The sequence below is a fragment of the Anguilla rostrata genome, chromosome 2, assembly GCF_018555375.3.
Source record: "Anguilla rostrata isolate EN2019 chromosome 2, ASM1855537v3, whole genome shotgun sequence".
Classification (NCBI taxonomy): Eukaryota; Metazoa; Chordata; class Actinopteri; order Anguilliformes; family Anguillidae; genus Anguilla; species Anguilla rostrata.
The window spans coordinates 11119438-11135961 of NC_057934.1; the positions used below are offsets into that span (position 1 = coordinate 11119438).

General features: G+C 49.3%; 1 protein-coding gene across 2 annotated transcripts in view; it reads left to right on the forward strand.

Annotated features, from left to right (window-relative positions):
• Positions 1 to 16524, forward strand: part of rnls (renalase, FAD-dependent amine oxidase) — a 34576-nt gene that overhangs the window by 13062 nt on the left and 4990 nt on the right. For both annotated transcript variants that reach the window (XM_064319819.1, XM_064319824.1), the window contains exon 4: positions 14428 to 14601. In XM_064319819.1, coding sequence (XP_064175889.1) covers positions 14428 to 14601 — 174 coding nt within the window. The remainder of the gene's footprint in view (positions 1 to 14427; positions 14602 to 16524) is intronic.

The following is a 16524-nucleotide window of genomic DNA, read 5'->3' on the forward strand; positions in this document are numbered from 1 at the left end:
ACAAAGGGCGTGGAAGTGCCGATGTTCCAACACCACTACACCTCCCTGAACATGTTCGACCCAAATTCTGCAGGCGGTTTTTTCTATCACATCATGTGAGCCACATGCTTTTCTGTTTTTTGGCAAGTTTGGGAAACCACGCTGATATTGGGTAGCCTAATCCCTCATTTTTCATGGAATTACAAACTCATTCTTGGCGGGAACGGTGCCTTGTATTTACCCTTTGGCAATAATCTTGATTGAGGCTGGATATGTAATAAAGAGCTCAATGTTTCGGAATTGCGTTTTAGAGTACGTTTCAAACAGTATCCAGCATCAGGCCTATGTTGTAGCAGTGTGATATCATACTGCAGCCTGCCTGGTTTTAAAATCATAAGACAGCAAGACCGCCTTTTCATTCAGAGGCGTTTTTAACAAAACGGCAAACGTCAGACTCGGCCCGCGGTTCCCGTCCGATATGCAGTCGATCCTTTTTTTTTTTTTTTTCTGTTCCGTTCCGGCCCGTCTCTCTTCCCCGGAAAAAAAAAATTGCAACCAGATTCGCTCTCCGAGTCACCGTCTGGGCGAGCGCTTTCAAGTCTGAGGAAACTGGGATGATGTCATCTCTAATTGGGCTTCGGCCCGTCTGGCTGGGGCTGGCGGCGCGCGGCGCGCGGCTCGCGGCTCGCTGCAGCCTATCGGAGGTGCCTGTGGGCGCCGCCGCGCTTCGTACGGGCGCGCGCCCCGGGAGCGCCGAGGCGCCGAGCGGCAAGCCGCTGCCGTCCGCGCAACTCTGCCGCCGATCACCGGGGAAGGCCCGGTCTGAAAGGAGAGAGAGGTTTGTCGGTGTTGCGTTACTGCAATCTCGCCGTATCTCCAGGACGGCCATTTTGGCTCATTTTCACAAGGGCGCATTCATTTCTTGTGTTGCTTATTTCCCCAGAAGGAATAATGGCAGCTGTGTAAGAGTGGACAGGGTAAGCATTTGTATGAAGTGCCATATAGAAGAACTAGGAAACACATTTAAAAAGCATTTAATATTAACACTTAGTTATCATTAGTACCACATAGGCAAATACATCTATATATAAATGTTGAAATAATGAACCGAATGTGACTTCATGGCATACCAAATAAGAATGTCACTTATGGATGGTGATACTGCACACTTTATGACATTCTATATTGCATTACGAATGCTTGTGTAGTGCGTATGTAGTTCTCAATTAAGATCCTTCATAATGGATTTTAGGATCCATCCATTGTGGTCCTTGTAGCATGACATGCTGGCACACTTTTGGGGGGTCATAAGACTGCACGTCTCTAATTCTCCTTAACGTTGACGGGAATTTCTCAGATAAAAAGTATTTGACAGTTTGATAGCACATATGGTGTGTGCAGCGCAGAGCATTACTTTTTCACCCAAAGCACTTTGAATGCTTGTTGCCTTAAGGTTTTCTCTACCTGACACTGCCTGCTTTCAGAAGACGTAGACATTTTGCATTTATGGACCCCTCTACTGTGCCTCCCTCTGGATTATGCAGGAGCGTCCCCTCCTTTAACACTCCATCCTTCTCCATATTCCCTCTGTAGTTTGTGCATTTAGCAGGTACCCCCGACAGTCTGGCAGCGAAGGTCATGCACTGAATATCCTGTCATTCTTATGAATTCTGAATACACACTGATGCCTGCACCGATGCTGCAGGGTGCCTCAGGCACATCTGTTCATAAACTTCTGTCTCTGACTCAGTGTGGCATCCAATCTCGTATGCTAAGTTGACCAGAACACGTGTTTGCTATCCGTATGAAGGGCCATGAATAAAATGGAACCAAAATTATCTGCTTCAATTGTGCTTTCATAGTTTTCCTGCAGCTGCACGTTTTCTTTGGAAAAAAATTTTTTTCATTTAAATCCATCAGCCTTTCAATGTGAGGGCTGACACATTTTTCTGTACACATCAACCTGTTGCACTCTGCAGACTGGATATTTTTACTGTCCTGCTGAGGGGTGTTGGAGGTTTGGCAAGTGTTTCTCAGGACTGCTTATAGTCAAGGTAAAGTTGGAATTGCATATTCTGTCAAAAAAAATATGAGGACTTGTGAACTTTGACCCCAATCCTTTTTTTTTTTTTTTTTTTTTTTACAGTTTAATTCTGGAAGGTTTAGTGAAAGGAGACTGAATCCACGTAATCTCCCTTCCCAGAGTGCAGAGGAAGACTCGCATCTAACGTCTTTGGAAAAATGGCACGATCTGCGGTTGGATTTAGTGTTGAACTGAATGGAAGTGATTTCAGTCTTTCAGAGCAATAAATTGCTCCTGATCAGAAAGGCATTTCACAATAAAAGTTCCTTTCTCCCTATAAAAAGGGACCTTACTAAAGGCAGATCTGTGAAGAAAAGCAGCTTCGTGCCGTATAGATGTCGGTTCCGGCGATTTCGCCCTGGAACCGAAATAGCCCAGAGATGGCCGACGGCTTTGAATGTGAATTTCTGTGCCAATCCGGTCCCTGAGTTGGCTTTGTCTTGTGTTCCATTCTTTAACTGTAAAAAAAAAAAATGGCACTGAAGTGGCACACTTAAAATAGCCTTTTTAGCATGCAAAAATATGCTTCCTCTGACGCAGGCTTTATGTCCCAATGAACCCAGTTAGGCCTGACCCTGCGGTGTCGTATGTTTTAGGAAACACATTTTGACACCTTGTTCCAGTATGTCCTCAGAGCTTCCTGCCCCCCTCCTCCACCCCCCCTCCCCCCTTTCCTCGGCTGTGTGCTGGGGCACCAGGACTCAGGAGCTGTAAGCGCACAGCGAGCTTCGCTCAGGAGCGTCTCTCAGACGCGGGTCGCCTGCCCGCCGCGCTCGGAGGCCGCGCTCGCTTCGCCCCCGGAGCCGCGTGCCGCCGTCCCGCGCGCCCGAGCTCCCGGACTCTCTGAACGTGCCGTCGGTCGATCCGAGGCCCCTCGTTCGACCGGATTCGAGGCAGGCGGAGGCGTCAAACTTCAAACGTGGCCTGCGTCGCCAGCTGAGCTATGCCGCTGCCGCTCAGCCGCTCTAGCGGGGCACGGGAGCGTCGGGACGAGCGCCCCTCTAAAAGCCTCGGCGCTCCTTTCCAAAACCGTTCCCAGGCACCCGTCATCACACAGTGAGCGTACAGCAAGTTCATTCTGTCCCTCAGCGAGTCGCAGAAAGTTCGGAGCGAGGGAGTCTCGGAGGTGCGCCGGGGAGTCTCCCCCGAGCGCCGTCGCCTCTCTCTCCTCACCGCCTCTCGCCCCGCCGGGCTTTCGGGCGCCTCGTCCCACCTTCCCCGCCGGGCTTTCGGGCGCCTCGTCCCACCTTCCCCGCCGTTTCACGAAGGCGGCGTCAAAATGGAAGCTGGCGTCCCGCGCGGCAGATGCGGCTGGTCGTCCTCCGCCCACTCGCAGCGCTCGTTTCCGCCTCGTTTCCGTCAGCCTCCCCGTCTGCTCTCCCTTCTGCCTCGCCCCCCCCCCCCCCCCGCATTTCAAATTACGAAAATATTAAAGTGCAAACGCCGTGAGAAATGTCACCGCAGTAAAAACATCCCATTTTAAAAATAGACCCACGTGATTTAGGGGCCTGAAACGGAGGAAAGGGGGAATCCGTGTGGCGACGTAACAAATACTCTGTGTCGTGGTGAACGCTTGGAATCCAGCGGGTGTTCATTCCAGTCTGCGGGACTCAAGCCGTGACTGCAGCGAGTGTACACCTCCTCTGCCTGCGTGCGTGGCATTCAGGTAAAGACTGGAGCACCAGCTCACTGGTCTCTGTACAGAATTGGATCAATTAGAGAACACCTTCGAGAAAACAGTGGGTTCTTCCAGCTGCTCCAAAGTGTTCTTTCGAGAGAATTCTGTGTGACATCACCAGAGTGTCAAACATCATCAAAGCTATTTTTCATTCCTTTTAACTGCAAAATCGATAGCTTCTTCAGAATGGACATTGTTACATACTTATTGCAAAGTACTGAAATATCATATGTTTGACTTTTGAAGTTTTGAACATAAATCAACAGTAACTAATCTGTTTTTGGTGTTGCTTTGTATGTATGGCATCTGCGGTGTTTAATCACGCTGCCCCTCTATGCGCAGTGTAACAGTCTACGCTTGACCTTCCCATAAAAATATCTGCAGACATGATGTCAGTACTGAAAGCGCGCATTAAATCTTTCTGTTTGGGATTGATTTAAACCAAAAGTATCTACGATGATGTCAGTTTAACCCAAAACGATGATCACTGGCATACATAAATCTCTGTGGCCAATGCATTTATATACATCCCTGGAAATGTGCACTTTAATGCATGCTGCAGCCATAGCGTTATGTGGTCGTACGTTTTTCTGCTGGAGGTAGGTCCAACCCCAGTGCTTATATTGTGGTTCACTTAGCCAAAGATGAAGCGCTCATGTGTGGCGCTATGCCGAATGTGTTTCCTGTTGCTTCTTTCCATTTTAGGGACATAATAGATTGGACACCTAATAATAGACAAGACACATAAATAGAGGCACACCAGAATCTCAAAGAGAAATAATGCATGGCTGTTATAGTTATAGTAAGTTATACATTTGCAAACCATCTTTCTGACCCCCTCTGTGCTGGTTTCCCCCCCTAAAGCAGCCACATTCTGGGCACGTTCCCCTCCCGTCCCCCGGGTCCTCTGGTGCTCGTAGTCGAGCCCGCGCCGGACGCGGAGGTGGAACCGTAGTCTGCTCGGATCTTGGACCGCTCTCAGAAGACCCACATCGTCGGTCATTCCTGCAAATTAGCAGTGAGAGGGACGCATTAGGAAGCTCGGCTAATGAGGGCCGCGATCCGGCGTGCCAGCGCCCCCCCCCCCCCCCTCCCCCCCCGCTTTGAAAAATGTGCCTCACCAGGCCCGCCTCCCTCCTAAAGCGCTGCAATGCATCAACGTGGCCTATAAATATTTTACTTATTGTTGGACACAGTTCGCGTACAAGTGCATTAAAGGTTAGCAAAACAACAGCGATTTCGGGAGCCGTTCCAGAAAGTTCTCAGGCAAATATTAAATCAACCTTTAAAGGGCCCGGAGATCATAAATTGGGGAAACGGCGGTGAGCCTCCCGCTCTCCGAAAAACTTTCCAGCGAGCCGCCACCGTGCTAGCGCCCGGACCTTCTCCCCGGGGAGAGCCGGCAAAGGCCAACTCCTGACCGGGAACAATGCAGAACGTGGGCGGAGTCACTGCCATTCAGACCTTTGTGTTCATTCTTAACAATGTGGCTTTAAACAATACTAACATGAAATAAATCAGCCCCCCATTTAAAAATAAACATTATTTCACTCCCTGATTTTTCCGTTTTTTTTTGTTTTTTGCAGTCCTCTTGGGGCTGGAGGGAGAGAGGTGGCGTGGGGGTGGGGGGGGGGTTGAGAATTAGTTTCTTGTGACATTTCGTTTTTGAATCGCACGCTTCGAACGCTGGCCGGAGGGTGTCGTCTTCGGCGGTCCTCGGCGACGTGGGGCCCGGCGCACCGAGCCCCGTTTGGAGAAGCTCGAAAACGGGGGCCGGTGAATTTCAGCCCCCTCCCTTTCATTAGTCATCGATCCGCTTTTGTGGGACGCGACCCGGTCCGTGCTCTTCCATGATTTATGCCGAGACCAGCACCGTTACAGCGGGCTGAGACCTAATGTACCTACCGCTGAATCCAGCAGCCGGGACGCGAGAGCCAATCTCAAACTGCCTGCCGGCTCCTGGGTCCAGACCACACATCGCGTACCATAGTACACTGTACGGTCCAAAGAGGTTCCGCATTCGGTTGCTGTATGCTACGACCCTAGGTTTACCTCACTGTTTAGTACATCCTTTTTTCTCGAAAGATGAAATTCCTCCCTGTCGAGCCGGTAGGAAGTGCGCAGTCGTCAGGCTCTGAATCAGTCTTCCACAGGCTCCTCTCTCACATCGGCGCACTGTTCCGCCACGAACGCCCAACCCGCGTGGGAAGCGCCTTCGATTCTGTTGTCTGAGAGCGACGGGCTACGATATAACACTTTAATGCTCGGGTTGCCCGGCGAGCCCATGTCCCCGCTGGCTTTGAGCCAGCTCGCGCAAAGTGCAGCGGCGCTCTCGATGTTGTTTAATCTGATTGTGAAGGGCAAGGAAACGCAGCACGCGACGTTCTGAGCTCTCGCCGAAGCCCCTCGGCCGTATTGTCTTACCCGAGACCCTGTTAGAGCGCGGTGTTGGTTGCCTTGAGTGCAGTCCTTCGACTCTTTTAAGTGGACCTCAGCTCGGTGCCGGTGGAAGACACGCCGGGTCCTCACGACGGGCAGCTTCGGCCGGGCCGGCCGCGCCACACGCAAGCCCGCGCGGTCAGAGCCAGAGCGTGCGTCATGCGGGCCCATTAGAAACCAGCAGGTCGCCGCCACGCAATGCCTCCATCTGACCAAGCGGTCAGGCGCCTGTCCCTGCCAGTAAAACTGACACAGGCAGGGGTTGCCAGAGCGGTTATTTTAGGTCCAGTCAGCCGCCCCCCCCCCCCCCCCCCGGCACTGTAAAGTAGATACAACGCCGTCCAGATTGGGGGATTTGCCATTTGCCTTGCCCCTAAAACAAAACAGAAGCAGTGATTAATCTTTGTAGCACACACACCAGCTCCATTTTCTTAGACTGTAAAAATCTAAATAAGTCAGTCTTAACAAGTATTTTAGTCTTATATTTAGACTTAACATTTTATTTCTATTACTTTTTTTTAGAAAAAGACTAAAAGCCAATGATGTGAGAGATTTCAAGATTTGCCAACGGGGTAAGGCAATTTCACTTGCCAAGCAAAAGGTACATTAAAACAAGCTAATATTTTATACTTGAGTGAGAGAAAAAAGGTTTTAAGTCTCATTACAAGACTAAAACACTTAAGACTTTTTTTTTTTTTTTTTTTTTTTGCGGCGTATCCAAAGCGGCAGACTGTAGCGCGGCGGGAGACCCAGCATGGCGGCGGGGCCTATAAATCTGCTCGCCTACGAGCTTCGCATTGCGTCGCTGACAACCCAAAACGCAGGGGACAAGCCGCTTTTTTCACCCCGCACCGAGGAGGAGATCTGTTCTGCTCCCGGCAGCACATGCACTCTGCTGACATTTGAAGGAAGACCTTCGGTTAAGGGGCGTAGAAAATCAGGTTCCGGCGAGGTCTAGACCATTGTCACACCGTCCGCGGGATTTCCCCTAGCCCCACCGTTCTCCTCCGCAGAGCAGGTTGTGTGACCTCTCACACTGTCTGCTTTAAAGGGCACCTCCAACAGGTGTCAAACAAACGTTCACAGAGTTATAACTATCATCTTTTTTAAAGATCATCTTTTTTTGAAGAAGAAGAAGAAGAAAAAGAAGAAGTGTTTCTGTGGGTGATGTAAACGCTTGACTGTTTACTGACCCTTGCAAGCCCAATAAAACAGCATCAGTACTCAGCTTGGTCTAACCAAGCATTTTATGGCAAGGCAATATTGGTGCGTTTTCATGGCGTTTCACCTAGAAGTGGGAAGAGAACTGGAACCGGTACCCAAACCCTGAAATTTTGTCGATGTGCCCTTGTGGTATATCGACCTCACTTTTCCACTTGGCTAATGGGCCCCCAAGCCGTGAAGCGTGCTCCAGAATACCGTTCATTTACCGATGGCCCCTAGCAGATGGTGAGAGGTGTCTCTGTCGCTTGTGTTGTTGCCCTGACAAGGCTTTGATTTTATTACATTTTGAGACACCAGAGCATTTAATATTTTTTTGCCCATCTTTTAGGGTTCAGGCAATGTTTGTATCACTGCGTACTGAAGGGTTAACATGCATGATTTTTTTTAAATTTGGCATCGCCAAATCGCGAACTATGTGCAAACATGCCTATATATGGTCCATGATGCCAGCTTGGGAGAGTGAAGACAACTTATACTTCTCCTCCAAAGCACTTGTTGCCGCTTATTTTCACATTACAGCCACTAGCCGCAAACGTATAGAGCGGAGGTGGAGGAGACCCAATCATACGTGTGTACAGAGAGCAAGCTACAGGCGCCCCAAACGGCCAGCAGGAGTCGCTCGGACAACGAACGCTGCTATCCCCACAGCCTGTATTCCTCCCATATCCCCGGGAGACACAACTCCAATTTTGTGCCACCGTGTGGCACTGCCGGCCATAGCCGCCACTGGCGCGAGTCGGGTTCGAGGGTTAACGTGGCTTCATCCACACTATTATACATTTTATTTTATAGGGTATATAAAATATTTTATTCTGTCCTTTTCAATGTTGCTTGTTATTTTCCATCCAGTAAAGGATAGCTGAGTAGCTGTGTGAGTGAGGTGCCAGTATATCACAGGCCAGAGCCTATTCTCAACTCCTGCAGGCCGTGAGCGAAAAGCACTATGGCAATATGCAGCTGGACAGTGGGATGCTAAATTTTACTTTTCTACCTAATGAGGTGGTTGTCCTTGGTACTGACACACACACGGTTGAACAACCTCTCTGGGAAGGCATAAAGAATAATTTTTAGTGTGGTGCTGACTTGGTTGGTAAACGTACTCTTTCTGCAGAAATGAAGATCCTTATAATTGGATCAATTGTGAAGTGTTTTCCTGACTGGATTGCCTCTCAAGAAAAGGGTGGATTTTTTCTCCTTAACCCAACAGCATGGTGAATTGTTTTAAAACAATGGCTGCCAGGCCTAGGCCAAGGGCACCACACTAAATTCAAAACCCATTTGCTGGGTAGTTGGACACTGGCAACGTGTTGCCGGCTTCTAGCTATGGGAACCTTCCTTTTAGCCGTTTCAATATGTCAGGACTTGGTAATTAAGACATTTAGTCTTGCAGTGTATCAGATATGTGGCCAAAATTCTTTGGTTTCCGGAAACTTCTGTATTTCCCGGGAGATGCCACAAACTGAGCCAACATATATATCAAAGCACATATCAAAGCACAGCATCTACATTTTACGCAAACGGGGAATTCTCATAATATGAAAGAAAACTTAATAATATTTTAAAAGGTTTCATGTGTGTTTTTGTGTTTTTGTTTAAGCACCAGCCCTCTCACAGCACCTTTTGTGTTATCATAATGGCTCCTGCTTGTGGCCTATGAGAGAGCAGGAATTAAGCAGAAGGCCATACTCTTTGCGCTTGTGTGACTGCTGCGAAATGTGACCTAATGCCTCAGAATAGGACCCTCTCTTCGCCTGCAGATTCAATACAGATGTGAACCCAGAGATAGCTGGGCTGGAGCCAGGCGCACTTTTGCCAGTTCCCTCTCGCACTCATAGCCCCCCCCTTCCACACACACACACACCTCCCTTTTGCCTGATTCCTGGAAGCAGTGGGCGAAAGAAGGCAGTATGGAACAGTTGCAATACCCTGAAGCTGCTCTCACACTGCTTTTGAGAACGGGAAGTCCTGGGAGCTATTCATTTGCCACAGGAAGTGACCTCAGCATTGAGGACTGCAGACAGGCAGAATTTGGAGCGGAAGACATTTGTATTTATTTAATTTTTTCACATGTTTGAGCACGTAGGAGAAACCCCCCCTTTAACCCCCCCATTGCCCCACCACTCTCTAAAACAGTACACAAAGTTGGTACCCAAACAGTGTGGAAGAATGTTTCTCTCAAGTGGATTTAAATGAATGGGGTCCAGTTTTGCATATTCAGTGATACCTTCATTTTTGTCCACATAGACCTAATGTGGTTGCTTTCTTGAAGCATGGCCACTTACCGTTGAAAAGTTTGCCGTGAAGACAGTGTGAATTATCACATTTAAAGCGTTATTATCCAATGGACCCCACCTATTCCCAAAAGATGAAAGGCAATCAGAATGGAGTATTCATTTTGTGCAAAGCTGTTTTTAGAGTCATATGTGACTTGAAAATTGCTCTCTGTGTATAATTTCATTATTGCTAAATCTGCACCTGCTTATAATGGTGTAATCCAAAGTTTTTGGCAGGACAAATAATGTTTCTCTTGGAATTTGTGCAGAAGTGTCTTCCTCAAAGATTTCCTAGAATAGTTTTTCTGTTTGGAGTGCGAGTGTATGCACAATGTTCAGTTCAATTTGTGTTGATGCCATCAAAGTCATATTTGACTTAGAAAGATTGTTATTCGCCAAAAATCCATTAGTAATTTATGATATTAATATGTAATTGAGAATTAATTTGATTCATCATATTTTTTTAGATAGTTATGTTTAAGATTTCCTTGAATCATGATGTCCTCACCTCCTTAACTTTAAAATATCTTGGAAATTTTATAAATGAAGACTCATTTTTATAATATTCTTTGGAAGTCCTGTTTAATATACACATTGAGTGGTACAGCCAGACTGGCATCAGGTATAATAAAGTGGGCTAGTCTGAATAATACAGTGCTGCCTCATTATAAAAGCAGGGGTAGGCTGTGGCAGAAGGGAAACACCCCTCCACATGAACAGCTTTTTACCGGTGATGCCCTGTTGTTACATTAGACCTGCGCTACCCGAGCTCTCTTTAGAGCTGTACCTTTGACAGTTCCTGAAGAAAGTCCCCTTTTTCAGCAGTAAGAGCCTGTTGAAGGGGTGAGGGGGCTGGGCGCTGTCCTGCCACGGGGTCGCCTGAGGTGGGGCAAGCTGCCCCCCCTCCCCCCTAACCCCCCCTGCCCCCTCCCCCTGCCAGCTGAGCGTGAGAACGCTGTCTGCGGTCCGTGACGACTACGGAAAACGCCGTCAGTGCTCGCAGGCTCCCAGAGTAACGTGCGTCGAGTGCCACATCAAAGAGAGGCTGCCAGCATGAAGCGCGCGCGCGCGCACACGCGCATACACGCACACACGCACGCGCGCACACACATACGCATACACGCACACACATACGCGTACACGCATACACACGCGCGCACGCGCGCGCAGGCACGCGCACCCAAGTGGAAAATGTTAACCTTCTCATGGCAGCCGAGTCGCTCTCACACGCTCACGCGCACACCCTCGCGCTCACGCCCTCGCTCTCGCACGCTCGCGCTCACACGCTCGCGCTCACACGCCGTCCGGTCTGGCGCGTAGGTGCGAGACCTTTTCTGCTGAACGGTGGGCCGCCCGGCGTCCGTCTCCTTCCCCTTCGCCGCCGTCCTCGCCGTCGTTTCGCACGTGGGCTCCGGCGCCGCTAAATTAAGAATCTGATTTGCTCGCCGGCCTCTCCCCGACGAGATCGGTGCGATAACGCAGATCGTGCGAGACAGCCAGGGCCTGGTCGGGAAGCCGTACAGTGCGTTCTCAGATGGTGAAAAGCAAAAACGCGGGGCCAGGTTACATGATATAATTTAGGAAACACTGAGTTGCGCTGCTTTGGAATACAGCTCGTTTCATTTCTGTGAGCTAAGATAGCCAATACTGTTTCTGGTAACTTTGCCTCATTTTGATATCGACACTTTTTAGCAGGCCTAGATTTTGCTAGTGTTACTGAATGACTTCTAGACCGTGCGTTGTAGGCTTGAGTGACTTGGGGTTTTGGTACGCTGAAAATGTGTTTTGTTGAGAGTCATAAGGCACGGACAGACAGGGAGCAGACGACCTCTCTCCAGGGCCCGCCGTAGTGACCAGGGCGGAAAGGAGGAGCGGTCTGGGGGGGGGGGAGTGGGCGGGGGGCACGTTCTTTTTTCGTCCGGCCGCAACTTTCACAAAGAGGAAAAGCGTCATTTTTCTTCTCGTTTTAGCTTTTTGGTTATTTGTTTGTGTGGTTATTGTTCTTCTGTAGGTCCTGCAGTTTTTGGATGCAGTCAGTGGCGGGTTTTTACTGGCTGCTGCTAAGCCGTGGTTCCAGAGCTGGGGCTCCGGGTCGGCCCCCGGGGCGGGGTGTGGGCCCCGGAGAGGCTCGTCCCGTGGGCTTACTGGAGCCTGCGGTTTGGGGAGGAGCCTTCGGAGCCCTGGGGACTCCTGTCAGGTCGGCTTGGTGACGGCGTGGAGCTCACGGTTCGCTGTGTAAACATTTGTGCTGCGGGATTAGGGACGCAGAGCCCAGAAAACAGGAAGTGAGCTGAACCCATTTCCCACTGGCAGGAGGCTACTGATGGAGGCAGTGAAGCACAGTGCACAGGGGTGTGTGTGTGTGTGTGTGTGTGTGTGTGTGTTGTTGTGGTTGTGTGATGTGTTGGGTGTGTGTAGTGCATGTGTAGTGCGTGCTGTGTGTTGTGGTGTGTGTTGTGTATGTGTGTGTGTTCGTGTGTTGGTGTCTGTGTGTGTGTGTTTGTGTGTCTGTATGTGTATTGTGTGTGGTGTCGTGGTTGGTGTCCGTGTGTGTGTGTGTGTGTGTGGATGTGTGTGTGCGTGTGTGTGGGTGTCTAGGTTCTGCAGGTGAGCTTTACACAGCTCTGGTGAAAGATTACCGGAATCCTCACCGTCTCAGTGTTGAACTTGAAGGTGTCTGTACAATTTCAGTTGCACACATGTATGGACTCATTTCTGTCGTATTTATTTGAAGAGGCGTATATTTAATGGAACGTAGCAACAGCATGTCAGTCCGCCAGTGCACTGTACATTTTCATGCAAGAAAGAAAGCCCCTTTAAGGATTCATCAGCTAGCATTTATTTCGTCCCTCCACAGTCCTCTCTCAGATACAGCATCTAATTGCCTATACCAAGGGGCACATTTAGATGTTCTTAATGTTACCCAGATGTTGTTGCATGACAGAGAAATGATAAAAGGGGTATCATGGGAAAGTCATGTGACCCCCTTCCTCCCCCCCCCCCAAACTCTTTAGCTGTATCCCTCATTGTCAGCTGTGCCCCGTTTCAGTGAACATTTGGCAAAGCGTTCACTGTATCATCTGAATAGCAGCGGCGTCCGCTGGGACCCAGGCCGCTGCGATACCCTTTAGCATCTATCCCCCACGGCGCAGGAGCACTCTTCTGGGTGACCTCATCTTTTTCCCCAGCTACACCAACCACGGAGTAAAAACAAGACAGTTTTCAGTTGGGGTATTTTCAGCCTCTTATATCAATTCAGATATACTTAATATCTGTTTCTGGTACTCACTGGGCTTTGGGTGTCCTAGAAAAAAAAAAAAAAAACTTGCTAATCCACATTGTTATGCGTTGGCTTGCATGCTAATTTCTAACACCATTTGACATGTGACAGTCATTTCAAGGCACAGATGATGATTGAACCAGAGATGTAACAACCCACATTGTGACATTCAGTTTCATAAGCATCATCTTTGTGTGGGTTTGGTTCAGCTTGTCTTTTTTTCTTTTTTCTCTTTCTCCGGTACATCCCTCTTAACTGCACTAACGGAGCCCTTGTAGAATGTATTTAAAGGGAGACATTTTGTCTTGTAGTTTTTTGAGACCACATTAGCAGGTTTTTAAGCTTCATATGAACTCACTTTTCTGAAGGAAAAGATGAACTGGCAGAAATGTAGTTTTACATAATTGGAAATTTCCTCTCTTGTCTCAGGAGCAGGGTGCTCTGAGAAACCTGAATGTTTCTGTATATTTCAAGCCGAGTTTAAAGATTTACTTTTGTTTTTTTGCTTGCTGGTTTGTGTAAACATCCGATCGGCTTCATGTGAGACAGGAACTTTTGTCTCTTCGCAGAAATATGTATTTGAATCCACAGAGATGAACTTCAACCTCTGTATACTCGATACTCAGGGTCCTTAAATAACTAAAGCCCAGCCAACGAGGAGCAGCAGAGGCCAATAAACAACAGATGTTCCAGACAGGAAACAAGGGCAGCTTTGCTTAAAAAAAAAAAAACTTAAAAAAAACTCCAGAACCTTAATAAATAAAATAAGTGAGGACATCCTTCCCCTCACGGTTGCAATGTGCAAGAAGGAATTTCAGTTGCACCAAAGTTGCTGGTTGCCAGTTATCTTATCTGAAGACTTAATACTTTCAGACTGATTAGACTGTGAAGATGACCGGGCCCTATCAATTATTCTATGTGGGTCAAGCTGTGTTCATGTTTTTTAAATATTTTACATTCGAGTCAGGGCCACAGTTTACCATGTCCTTTTTTTTTTGCCATCGTAATTGTGTGTGTCCACATGGCACATCCTGTTTCAAGTACACTGCAGATTTTGTATTTTTAATCAAACGCTAGTCATACTGTATAAAGTACAAAAAAGAAAAGAAAATGTTTTGCAAAAATGCCTAAAGATCATACGGAAGCTTGATTATGGAGAGTGTTTGACGACGAAAAAACCATGGTTTAGCGACATTGCGTTTCTGGTTGTGTTGGGCCAGCTGAAATGGGAGTGCAGGGTTGGACTGGGCCTGGCCAGGGAGACGCTGATCCTTTAACCCTTTGAAGAGTAGGTTTTTCTTTTTGGAATGTTTCTTCAGAATTCAGAGTCAGTGTTCTAGAACTCCATTGCCGTCGGTTACCAGGAGTGATTGTTACATCAGCAATAGAATGTTATCTTAAGAGCGTTCTAATTGCATATTTGTGATTTCACACCTGAAGGGTTCATTGTGCTCTCCTCCTTTCTCCGCAGTGATCGACGAGAGTCAGCGCCGGAAGCTGGAAGCGGTGAGCTACTCCTCCCGCTACGCGCTGGGGCTCTTCTACGAAGCCGGCGCGCGGATCGACGTGCCGTGGGCGGCGAAGTACATCGCCGACAATCCCTGCATCCGCTTCATCTCCATCGACGACAAGAAGCGCAGTTTGGGTCAGTGCTCCCGTTCTTTCCCCAAAACGGGCCGACGGCGGCGGGGCGAGCGTCGCGTAAAGCGCCGTCTAATTGGGCGTCGCCCCCGGACGCGCAGCGAGCCGTCAGGCTCTCGGCCGCGTGGGAGCCGTCTCTGAACGTGAAGACTGTGGAGCGTAATAAATAGCAAGAGGTTCAGTTTTCATTAAAACTCTGGTCTGTCCCCTCCTTCTCTGTCAGGCTACATTTTTGGCCTTCACTTTCTTTTTTTAACTGAAATTCTCAGAGGGGGTGTGGTTTCGGCAAGCCTCAACATTCGATTGGTCCGGGCCAGCGACTTGTGTGTCGCACCAAAGGTTCATTCAGACATTCAGGCCAACCACCCTTGAAATCCGGCCCCAGAACACAAGCAGGTCTTCACAAGCAGCCCTGGAGAATCCCTTCTCCTGCTGCTGTCTGATGAAAAGCATTCAAACCATTTTTATCTCTCTGTCAACTTGGAGGCACGTGGCCCTCGCGAGTGAGGAACGTGCAGCGAGTGGGAAGAAGGCGGTCTCCGAAAAACCCCTCCGCTCTTCACCTTGCGTGAACCCGCGGCGTCGTGGAGGCAACGGCGCAATTAGCAGGGCCGTCGAATTTTGCGTTCCGCGTTCCGCGTTCCCCTTTCAGGGCGGAACGTCCCGAGTCGTTACGCGCTTTCTGCCTTTCGCTTGGCGTAATGTGTTTTACTTGTAGCCGAGGGAGGTGGGGGCGTTATCCCCCCCCGGTGGATTTTTGACTTCGCCTTTTTTCGAATCGGGAGTTAAGAATAGCCGCGGATTTTTTCCGCTCGCCATCGGCGCAAACTTAGGGCGACCGTGACCGAGGGCGCGGAATCGCACACACACACAGGCCGCGCTCGTCACCGCGCGGACCGCGCCAGACAGGAGGAGGGCGCTGCGGACTACGTGCGATTGGGTTCGGCTGAGCCCGTGCGTGCATCAAAGAGGTCTTAATGCTCGATAGCTCAAAGCATGGTGGGATTGAGTTTAAATAAGGTGTGGTGTGGAGGCCGTGGGTCTGGACGGCCAGGCTTACCTCAGCCTCCCAGTGAACTGTGTGACCCGCTCATCTCTCTGTGCCACGGGAGAGAGTCAGAGAGCGGCACAGTGCCAACGCCTTGCCCACACACCCTGCCCTCTCTCCCTCTCTCTCTCTCTCTCCTTCTCCTTCCTCTCCCCCTCCCTCTCTTTGTCCTCCTCCTTATCCCGCTCCCATTCTCCTGCTCCTTCTCCATCACCCTCTTTCTCCTCCTTTTCCCACCTGCTTTCTCCTCCTTCTTCTCACTCTCTTTGTCTTGTCCTCTCCTTCTTTCTCTTTATCCTTTTCCTTCTCCCTCTCCTTTTCCCTCTCCCTGTCCACTTCTTCCTTTCCCTCTCTCTCCTTTTCCTTCTCGCTCTCCTCTTCTCTCTTTCTCCTTCTTCTCCCGCTTCCTCCTTGCCAGCAGGGCTGAAGCCTGACACTGATCTGCAAAGGGAGCAGCCGTGCGTCTTTTATTCATGAACTGGCCAAACCGAGAGCATTGATTAGCGGTCTCACATCACCGCCAATGCTCAGAAACCCCCCCTCCCCCCCACCCCCACCCCCCCATCTCCACCGGGACGGGACAGCCCGTGCTATCATTCCTCATCCCCGTCCCTCGTCCCCCATCACCTGTTCCTCTACACCAGTTCACCTATCACTTTGGACTCGGAAGGGGATGCTCACTGCAAGTGGAATCAAATCACGCCTTTACCTGAAACGTATCTCTAGTCTTAACCGGTAGGGAAAAACAGCAGGCGTGTTCATTAAACGCAGTAAAATATAATTTCCTGAAAACCAGGTCTAAACCCATTTTAATGCAATGTCATTACTGCGCTGACTTCATAACGCACAAGGCTAATAAATTAGCTCAGACGTTAGCCG